Below are 10,725 nucleotides of genomic sequence, written 5' to 3'. Positions count from 1 at the left end.
ATAATTCACAGTGGGTAGCCGTGTTAGTCTGTTTGCAGTAGTCAAAAAGGGCAAGAGTCCAGTAGCACCTTAGACTAACAAAAATATTTTCTGGTAGGGTATGAGCTTTCTGAAGAAGTGAGCTGTGGCTCACGAAAGCTCATACCCTACCAGAAAATATTTTTGTTAAGTCTTTAAGGTGCTACTGGACTCTTGCCCTTTTTGACTACATATAAACAATAGGGGCAGTTACTGCTTTAAGCACAAGTACAGAAGACCCAGTTCTTTGGCTAAAATGTGAAGATTTCTAAGGATAGGTGTGGTGCGCAGAAGCAGTTATGCATTGTCACCCCCAGATCCGGTTCAGTTTAAATCCAACTCGGCCTAAAGCCTCCTCCCTTCTTGTTTCCAGCTGCCATCAACTGGGCCCTTGGTGAAAACCAGAAAACAGTCATACATCCTCCATCATGTATAAATCCAGCTCAGCAGAGAACACCCTGGTTGATTCCACTGTGGGTTGGATACAGTTAGCTTTCCCACTCAATTACATCCAATTCCCCTCATTCCTACTGCCCCCACATCACATCCATTTTATCCATGCTCCCAAGTTCCCTATTTTAGTCTTTTTGGTGATCAAAGGAGATCCTCTCCTCCCTTTTTCACCAACCCATTCTTATCTGCATTAGCTTTTGATTCTTGGGAGCTGTTTCAGGAACCTAGTTCTTAGCTGGAAAGTGGCATAAAGGTATAAAACCCACCAGATGTCACAAGCCCCTCCAGTTGCTTATAATCATGCTATCTCCATCTGAAAGTGATAATGCCACGGAATGACATGCATTTAAACTCCCCCCTCCCTTGCCAAATGTACATAAATGTATTTAGCGATACTGGTGAGGACTTGCAGCAGGCACTGTGTTTAAGTTTTCATTTAGCTCTGGATCCTGTGGCCAAGGATGATATGAAACATTTTCTATGTCTCCTGACAGCCCTGGGTACTGTTGTGGGGTGGTTGGCAGTCTAGATCTTATAGCACTTGGCATAAACCCTTCGTACTGTGTTCGGATGAGTTTCAGAAAGGGAAGAGTGGTGGGAAGAGGGAAGGAATCTGCACTGGACCCAATTCAGAGCCCAGACAGTTGCTGAAAATCATCAGGCACTGGGCAACCATTTAATTCCTCCATCTTACTTCTAATAGGGGCCAACCCATCACTACCAAAAAGAATGTGCACATCTAAGTTTCAGTATTCACAGGAGTTCTCAAAACAGTTAAATATCTTTACAAAGGGACACCTCCATCTATGCTATGGGAAGCCAGAAGGAATCCCCCATTTTGCTACATACTGTTAGGTGGAATGAGGCATTCAACATTGTATGTCTTAATTGAGTTGGATAGTACAAGACTTCAGAGGGATGGCAGATTATGATGGATCTCACATCTGAGGAATGTGGAGACAGTGCACAAGAATGAGATTGCATCAGACTGGAATACAGCTACACTATATCCCAAAAATTAGTTCACGAATGGCAATTTCCCCTTTTAACAACATTTTACCTTCTCCTCCTACACCAATGCATCTACAAAGCCCCAAAATAAATGACAACATGCAGAGAACTTTAATCATACGCAAAAATTTTTTACAGCACAATACAATTATGAACTTTTAAGAATACAATTACAAACTTTTGCAATTTGTCAGTGAAGTGCCATCTTTATACTATAGCTCAAACCTTTGGCAGCAAAAATGTGATCAGGAAGAGTCACTCAGAAGTACTACAATTCTTAAAAAAAAAAAGAACGAGAGCAAACTAGTCACACCTTTGAATTGACAATAAAACTATGAAAGAGTACAAATAGCCATCTTAATACTAAACGCTCCACAAACACAGGATGTGTTTATAGGGCAGAATACACAGGACTCTTGAGAAGAGCAAGTCAGTTGAACAGTCATATACTAGTCAAAGTGTGTGCCCATTCTCAGTTTAATCATTTATTATATATATAAATAATTCTGATATTCCCCCAAGATCTCCAATTTCAGACTACAAAGCTCTGTTATTTCACCCATCGGTAGCACTACTTAGTGGCATTGGCTATACAGAGCAAGACCATGTGAAGTGTGCAGTTCTTAACAATATGTACTTCATTTTCAAATATAGCAACACCAGTATACTTCCCCCCCTCCATTATGCCCTTTTAAAAGGGTTTATGGAAGAGGAGTGACTGCTGATTTATCTAGTCTCACTTCTTCCTTGTCCAGCATTGCTGAAAGAGATTCACTGTTTTTGACTTTGCAGCTCTTGTGGTAAGTCACAGCCAACGTAAACTCCATTGGACAAACTGTAGTCCAAGAAAGTACTAAAGCAAGGATCCTGCCCAAAAAAGAACAAAGATTGTAACAACTCTTCCATCTTTATTTTAAATGAATAACAGATGATGCTGCAGTTAAAGCCTACTGATTATAAATACTATACCCCTAAAGAACAAGAGATTAGGGTACTATTTGCAACTGGATTACACTTTAACATTTTTCTGATATGGAGATTTAATTTTCTTTCCCCTTCTCAATACAGCCCCCACCCCCATGTGTAGCTGATTATCAACGTGGATCCCATTGGCAACATTGTACAAACAGATGCAAAAAGATGTTCGTTAGATAAATTCATGAGGTTTTTTTTAAAAAACTCATGCTACACACAGTGCAATTCTATGCATGTTCCCCCCACTATGTTCAACAGGGCTTACAGGTTTGCAGCCTTAAGAACAATTCAGTTTTAACCAGAAAAGTTCACATGTCCTTAGCTAGATTTCAAACTGCTTTCTAATTTAAAAAATTAACGTGAAAGATGCCAACTGAAGATTCCACCAATAACTTGGTCAGGTTGCATTTCATTCTTCATGGCCTTGCAGTGTAGTTTAACTCACTCCAAATGTTAAAAAAAGGCCTATTATGAAGGCAGATAATGTCAATTTGTGTATAGGGCAGATATATACAGCTCATTTTCAAGGGTACGTTTATTGCATTATTAATTTCACTTGTAATATGACATGTTGCATTGGGAACCACCGAGGAAGTCCAGAGTCATTACATAGAGGCAGGCAATGACAAACCACCTCTGAATGTTTCTTGCCTTGAAATCCCTAAGAGGTTGCCATAGGTCAGCTGTGACTTGATGGCACTTGCCATCACCAGGTGTGATACTACTGTGAGTGCCCCCTGCAGCTGGTTTACCTCTGCCGCCCTCAACCATGGTCCTCTCTACCTGAAGAGGTTCCCCAGGCCTCAGAATCAGAGTGCGGGCAAGGGTTGTTGCACCCAGCACTCTTCCCTGAGAGTGCTCAACTTTAACACCAGGCTCAGCATCTCCTTACTCCTCTCTGGCCTGATTTAGCAGTTCTCCTTGTATTCTCTCCTCCTTTTAATCTGGCCCGGCCAGGGTAAGTCCCATCTCCTTTCCCCTTGTCCAGGTGCCTGTCTTTGGAGTTCAACTTTTATAGCTGCCAGAGATTTCCTGTGGTGATGTGAGTAGGTTGCTGGCTCTTTGTCATTGGCGGCCGACTAGCAGTTGTTGCAGGAGCCAGCTGTTGCGAGGGCCGGCTCCTGGGCTTCCTAACTGGCATGGAACTCAGCAGCAAGGTGGAGCCTCGACGCAACTCCATCTTCCGCTGCGAAGGCTTTCCCACCACTGGACTAGGTAAGTGCGGCAGGTCTGGGGCTCCCGCTGGGGTGGCTGGGTGAGGGGCTGCACCCGGACAACTACTGGAGAGGTTTAAAATGTTACATTTAGCTCACTGTCCAACTATCCCTTGATTTGACTGTACGAGGGCTGTTTAAGACTAAACATTTACTACAAAACTTCTATTTTAAATTTTTATCTTTTCTTGCCAAACCCTCTATTGAATCTGGCCAAAGTTCATCTACAGCAGTGGTTCCCAAACTGTGCTCCACGGAGCACTTGGTGCTCACTGAAACATCTCCTTAGTGCTCCGTGAAGAGATTGGAAAAATACTACCGTCCTTCGGTTTAGTATATAGGTGCTAAGTGAAAATTAGTGCTCCGTGACGAATTTCTGTCCTGAAAAGTGCTCCATGACTCAAAACGTTTGGAAACCCGCTGATCTACAGAAAGGGTATTTCCTTATACCGAAAACAAGAGGTGGCTTGAGCCAATGTAAACACTGCCTAAAAGACACTTCATACTACCAATGGACAACAGCAACTTGACCCCCCCCCCGCCCTGAAATTTAACCCTTTCAATGGAATGCCTTACTTTGGCGAGCACATGAGGATTTCCCACTATAATCAGCAGTGCCTTGGACCTGGTAATTGCTACGTTAAAGCGCTTTGGATTAGTAAGAAAGCCCAAAAAGTACCTCTCCTCATTAAGTGAGCTTTCATTTGACCGGACCTAGAATGGAAACAGCAACATTAAATCCCACAGGTCAAGACTGCTGCAGGCAGTTCTACAGAAATTACTTTTGTAAAAGAAAAACCAGATGCTTTTCCTATTGCAATAATGTATTCACTAAAATAGAGGAAAACCTTACCTAGATTATTTCTTGCATGTTAAAAAGGTAGGATTCACAAACTGTTCTCTCTCACACACAAATTATGCCAAATCTCACTGTAGTGTCTTGCATCACTAGCTGTTGTGGATACACACCCTAAACTGTTAAATTCAGGACAGTATTTTACTACAGTCACCAAGAAGCTCAGAAGAAATTTAGTAAAGCCAGCTAGAGCTAATTTTTTTAATAAGCTTTCCACAAATCAGGGACAATTACTGCCAGTTTTCATAAAATTAGACGGCATGTCTATCTTATATCTGTGGAGGTCACTACCATAATCCAAGCCTTGCATTGTCTCCTTACATGTATTTTGGTGCATGCAAATGAATACACACAGCGCCTAATTACATACTGTTGATATGAGGATCACTAGGAATTCCTGCCCTTGAAACTCCTCTACAGATCCAACTTTGATGTCTGCCAGATCCACACTACGCAAGAGAAGTCTAATTTTTTCCACCTGAAGTAAGAACAATGTAAAAATTACTTTCAAGTTGCCATATTCACAGGTGACACTTTAAAGAATACCTTGGTCTGAAGAAAAGAAAGGTTCAAATATTAATGAAAGATTCCAACTGCATCTTCTTGAATTAATTTTCTAGCACAATGGAGGTAACAAAAAAAAATGCAGGGTAAGACTAATGGGCCATCTAGTCCGACATCTTCTTCCACACAATGGCCAGCCAGATGTTCCTGGAGAGCCCAGAGACAGGGCATGGAGGCCAAAACCTCCCCAAACACTGGTATCCAGATAGTTAACACCCTTGAACACAAATGTTCAGTTTCATCACCATGTCTAATAGCCGCTGATAGACCTATATTCCATTTTAAAGACAGCTAAACTAGTGGCCATCACATTGCAACCTTATTACCAACAACCTACTTGTAGATTTAAGTAAAGAAGTTTCTCTTGCCTGTTCTGAATCTCACTGGCTGCTCATAATTTTTAGCATTACGGGAGAAACTTATTTACTCACCCAGCTTTTATAAGCTTCTATAGCTAAGAAATATTTACTTGTACGCTCTGCTTCCCATTTTAACCATTTTCTCACCCACGAGTCCAGTAGCACCTTATAGACCCACGTGATTTTTGTGGTATAAGCTTTCAAGAGTCAAAGTTCCCTTCAACAGATATGTCAGCTTTGACTCTCAAAAGCTTATACCCCAAAATCCTGTTGGTCTCTAAGGTGCTACTAGGCTGAATTTGAGCTCTTCCATGGCAGACCAACATGTCTATCCTTTGAAACTACTGTAGTTTAGAACAGGGCTGTAACTGGGGGGGGGGGGGGGCGAGGAGGGTGGCACCTGCCACCCCTGTGGCATGCAAAGAGGGCGGCAGAACTGTCTCTCCTACCAGGCCTGCTCCTCCTGTAGGAGAGGCAGTTCTGCTGCTCACTCTGCATGCACAGGGGCAGCGGCTGCCCTCCTTCTCCCCTGCCCCAGCTATGGCCCTGGTTTAGAGGCTTCTAGCACCAGCATATTAATACGGACATCTTTTTTTCTTCCCCAAGCTCCCTCAGTGTGCACATGTTCCTGCAGATGCTCCAAACAGTTCAGAATGTTAAGTCACTTAAAAACAAAACTGGGGGGGATTAGCTTGCTGAAGTCCTCGTCAGCTTATTGAATCCCGGAGATCTGGGATACAGAGATGTATGCAAGCATACACACACCCATTTTATGTAAAGTTGTGTTTTACTGCTAGGAACTGACATAATTTCTGATTGCAGAATCAGAGACAGAATGCACATTGAGAAACATTATGAGGAATTACTTTAGAAGTGATTTTTATCATACTGAACTGGGAAATGTTACAAGAATTTACCTGTTTTATTAAACCTACTAATCTAGAAGAGTTGCACTTAATTTTTATAACTTTACAACTATTTAAGTTTGTGACATTTATGCTTCACAATATGGCATTAAAAAGCCTTCAAGACAGCTTATGGAACATAAACCCATTAAAAATGCTGAACAAAAGAGGAACACCATCATGATAAATATCCACAGTATCAAACCATACCTGCTTACGATAAGGCGCAATTACTCCAATGTCTGCTTCTGACACTGTATGGCTAATCCTTTTAGCAAGAAGGCAACAATAACGTAGTATTTGAACTGCTTCTGTAGGATTGAACCAAGAGGGATTGTGGCCTTCACGCATTTCATTGCCCTGCATTAAGGTGTCAGAAAATGCAATACATTAAGACCAAGAGAACTTAAGAGCAGCTATGGCGGATCAGACCAATGGTTCATCTAGTTTACTTTAGCTTCATTTTAAAATGTATATCCTGTTTTATAGCCCAAATGGCACCCTATGAAAAATCTAGACAATACAAATTAAAACCAAGAATGGTCCCCCTAAATAACTACCCCTGAAAACTTCACAGAAGCTCAACAGCAAATAGGCTCTTGAAAGCACATTCCATAGCAGCTGACCAATGAGAAAACTTTATTCCAAGGGGTTTAAACCAAGGGCAATCTCATGCGGCCTGCACCACAACTCCCATAACAGTGACAGTGTTGTAACAAGTTATTAGTTGGTTAGCAGAGACGGTTCTCACGCCTTGTGACTCATTCAACCATGCAAGAGAACATGGGTATCCATTGCAGCCTCGAATGCCCAATCCTAGGGTTACAGAGCAAAAGCTGAAACTATTCTGCCATCCCGTGGTAGTACCTAAGCAAACAGTATCTCTCATTAGTGCTGGCTGCAGGCCAGCAGCTCCTAGGAGGCTGGCAGTGATGGTGCAGATAGCAAGTTCACCACATCTTCTCTTCTCTGTCACGGGCTGCAGGAGCAGCATGGTTTTGCACCTTCCCCCCAGGACAAGCTTTTGCAGCTTGCTGCAGAGATCAGGAACATGCCAAGCACTCTTTGCCCCATGTGGCTCAGGGGTGACTCAGTTCCTTATGGGGAAGGACAAGATTGTCTTTTTATTCAATATTAGGAGTATTGTTCTGATATTTCCAGAACTACTTTCTGATACGACAACACCACTCTCTATGTGCTTTCTGACACAACTAAAACGATAGTATTTTTTTTATCTGCGCACCCCATCCACTACAGCTATAGGGGTAGGCTGCACCCTTCATGAAAGAAAGTAGTAAGTCATAAGAAACGTGTCTACTGACTCCCACTTAAAAGTTTTTAATTTTTTAAAAAACAGCAAGAATCTAATATAGTGTCTCTTTATTACCCTCAAGTTGTCAACTAAAGCAATATTCTGAAATATTTCCCGAAGCTTAGAAAACAATGCAGATTGCAGATACCCTTTTTACCAAAAATGTCTATAATGTACATTCCCACTTATTCATATTACATTGCATAAAAATGTGTCTACATAATCTTGTGGCAATATTGTTTCAGTACCTCACATCTTTAAACAAAGTCTATTTATGAAGAGTTGTTTGGATAAAAGGATTTTACATACCCTCACTCCATGAAAAATTAGTGGAAAACCTTTCCTTGGCAACTTCACCCACCCCAACAAAGAGTTTACCACTGAAGGATCAGCACAGACTTCTAGCTCCTTGTGGTAAAAGAGCTTAGATGGCAATGCTATCAGTGCAGCATGAGACCTGTAATTCTTCACAAGCTTAGTAACCTGCAAGGAAAAAATTAAGTAGCTGGTGAGCGAAGAACACACAGCCTGGCTGAATCAGACCAAAAAGGTCCACCTAGTCCTATTTCTTCGCGTGGGCGGCCAGATGCTTCTGGGAGCAGGGGAGCCATGTATCTAGAACCTTGAGGCCACAGTGCTAACCGGTGATGGCACATATTCCAGAGACCTGCTGAAAATCACTTTTACCCACCTGTAATGTGTTTTAGATGTGAGAAAAATCCAGTTCCAGAGGGCTTAGCAACATTATTGTACATAGCATTTTGTCCCTAAAGACTAGTGAATGGAATTAAGCTTCTGTGAGGTGGCACCCACTGACATCAGATGCACCTGACAAAGATGCTCTGCCCCACAGAACCATATACTACAGTAAATAAATGATGCCATTGGCCAAGAGATCTAACGTATTTAGTCAAAGGCTGCCTGAGATGGTATCCTAAATTTAAACTCTATTTTAATGCATTAGAAAAGCTAAAACAAGACTTTAACATTCAACAGTGAAGAGAATTCCCCCACTGAACTTACCAATAGAGGATTATATGACCCACAAGCATCCTCATCTCTCAAATACAAAGGCCGAGACATCAGCCTTTCCATCAGGGAAACGTTTAATCCATAAACTGCAGCAATCTTAGATTTTATGACTGGGCCTAACTGCATTGGATCACCCGAAAGCACTATCTGAAAGTAGAAATACAATTTTTTTCCTGCATGAAAGTTTACAGCAAGAATTAAAATTTTACATAATTTTAATGCTTAAAAACATGCCAGTTTGTGCCTTAACCAAACACATGAACTGAGAGTGTATGATCCTGCTTCATACTATTCTTGTTTAATATATATTACAGCATACCTAGAACAATAATGCATCAGGTGAGGATGGAGCCGAGAGAACACAGAAATATGAACTGGACACATCACGTGTGAAATATTCTCTCAAGTTAGACCACTTATCCTTCTAGCACCGTAGAAACACAGAATCATGGAATTGGAAGGGACCATTAGGGTCATCTAGTCCAAAACCCCTGCACAATGCAGGAAATTCAAGGCTACCTCCCCCCCACAAGCTTTCCAAGGCCCTTAGCACATGCCCCCCCCCCCCCCCCCCCGTACACACTACCAAGATCCATTGTCTTTGTACCTGGAGATACAGAAAGTGAATCTGTGACCTATATGCAAAGCCAGTGACACGCCACTGGCCTACGGTTTTAAAACGTTTAATATACTACTGTAGTAGGTCTTGCAGCAATTTGATACTTAAAATTAAAAGCACGGGCACTTTTATCCCTTATGTGCTTTTGTTTAAATCAGTATTATGCAAATAAGACCTTTTAATACAGACTCTTCTCCTTCCTAAGAACATCCGTTCGTTTCACAAAGTGACCAGCTAGGAAAGAAAAACGAGAAAAGGTTCAATTGAAAGGAAGGTCAAGAAAAATATGGCTACGGGGAGAAGAATACAAACCTGTCCGTTGATTTCAGAAATCAACCCCAATGGGATTAGGCATTCAGGTTCACTTGCCTGGCCTGCTTCATCCACAAATACATGTGTGAAGTGTCCAACCCTAGAGTTACAGAGCAAAAGTTGAAACTATTCTGCCACCCTGTGGCAGTACCTAAGCAAACAGACAATTTACAAGAATTGTGCCAAAGTAATACATGCAACACAGTATTTTAATACCACTCAGGGTTTTACATATTACCAGAGTTCTACGTTACACACAAGATATTAATGTGACTTTCCATCCAACATTCCTTAATAAACATTTCACACTTACTTCCATACCCATCTCTACTACTTCCAATAGACTCAGCTGGGATTGGCACCTCTCAATTTCTTACTGATCTTTAGAATTTCTAAGTTTTATCTTCCAAATCCCAACACAATCCACTGTTAAGTCATTCTGAACAACCAAGGGATATATCAGAGGTTCAATCATTCTACCTTTATTCCTGCCTTTCCTCAAAGGAGCTCAGAGCTGCATACATGTTTTCCCTCCCCATGGTACTTACTTGTTTTAGAGGGTGAAGGGAACAGAACCATGCAAAATTCAGAGGATTTCTCTCATCTCATCTGTAATAACTTCACCATGCTACAAATACCCTTTCCAGTTCACATGTACGTTATTCACTGGTGCCTGTCCTTGTATCACATTTATCTTTTAAAAACAAAAATGGCCTTACTGCAGTGATCCCCTCATAGTGCCTGCCAATAGGTTTCTTGGCTTCCATCTGCTTCTTGGGGATAAATTTTTAGGGTCTTGAATGGAAAAGAAAAACAGGTGCTCCCTACCTTTTGGTGATCTAGCAATGAACTAAGCCCATTCTAGTCAGGCTATCGAAGTGTCAGGAATGGAAATTGGGTTGGCGTTTCTAGGTCCTGTCCTACCTTGCAGGAATGGCCTGCAGCAAGTAGTTTCACAGGTGAGCACCGCACCAAAGTAGAGCTGCTAGGCTCTTGTGGGGAATACTCCCTCAAGGGTCTAATTACACAGCTGCAGCCTGTCGTGGAAGGGTGGCTCAGACCCTTTCCCTGAGAGGAGCAGGATCAGCACTGTTG

The 10,725-nt window shown here is 41.8% G+C and overlaps 1 protein-coding gene across 1 annotated transcript in view; it reads right to left on the bottom strand.

The window, feature by feature from the left end:
• Nucleotides 1-2,213: 2,213 nt before the first annotated feature.
• The window catches only part of MOV10L1 (Mov10 like RISC complex RNA helicase 1), a 34,402-nt gene continuing 25,890 nt past the window's right edge, over nucleotides 2,214-10,725 (bottom strand). Inside the window, exons 17-23 of the mRNA XM_056846485.1 lie at nucleotides 9,631-9,730; nucleotides 8,691-8,846; nucleotides 7,977-8,150; nucleotides 6,566-6,715; nucleotides 4,898-5,005; nucleotides 4,248-4,385; nucleotides 2,214-2,349 (exon numbers count right to left, since the gene is read on the bottom strand). Coding sequence (XP_056702463.1) covers nucleotides 2,254-2,349; nucleotides 4,248-4,385; nucleotides 4,898-5,005; nucleotides 6,566-6,715; nucleotides 7,977-8,150; nucleotides 8,691-8,846; nucleotides 9,631-9,730 — 922 coding nt within the window. The 3' untranslated portion in view covers nucleotides 2,214-2,253. The remainder of the gene's footprint in view (nucleotides 2,350-4,247; nucleotides 4,386-4,897; nucleotides 5,006-6,565; nucleotides 6,716-7,976; nucleotides 8,151-8,690; nucleotides 8,847-9,630; nucleotides 9,731-10,725) is intronic.

The sequence above is a fragment of the Euleptes europaea genome, chromosome 3 (assembly GCF_029931775.1).
Source record: "Euleptes europaea isolate rEulEur1 chromosome 3, rEulEur1.hap1, whole genome shotgun sequence".
Classification (NCBI taxonomy): Eukaryota; Metazoa; Chordata; class Lepidosauria; order Squamata; family Sphaerodactylidae; genus Euleptes; species Euleptes europaea.
Note: the sequence above shows the minus strand (reverse complement) of the source record. Positions and strands in the feature narration are given on the sequence as shown.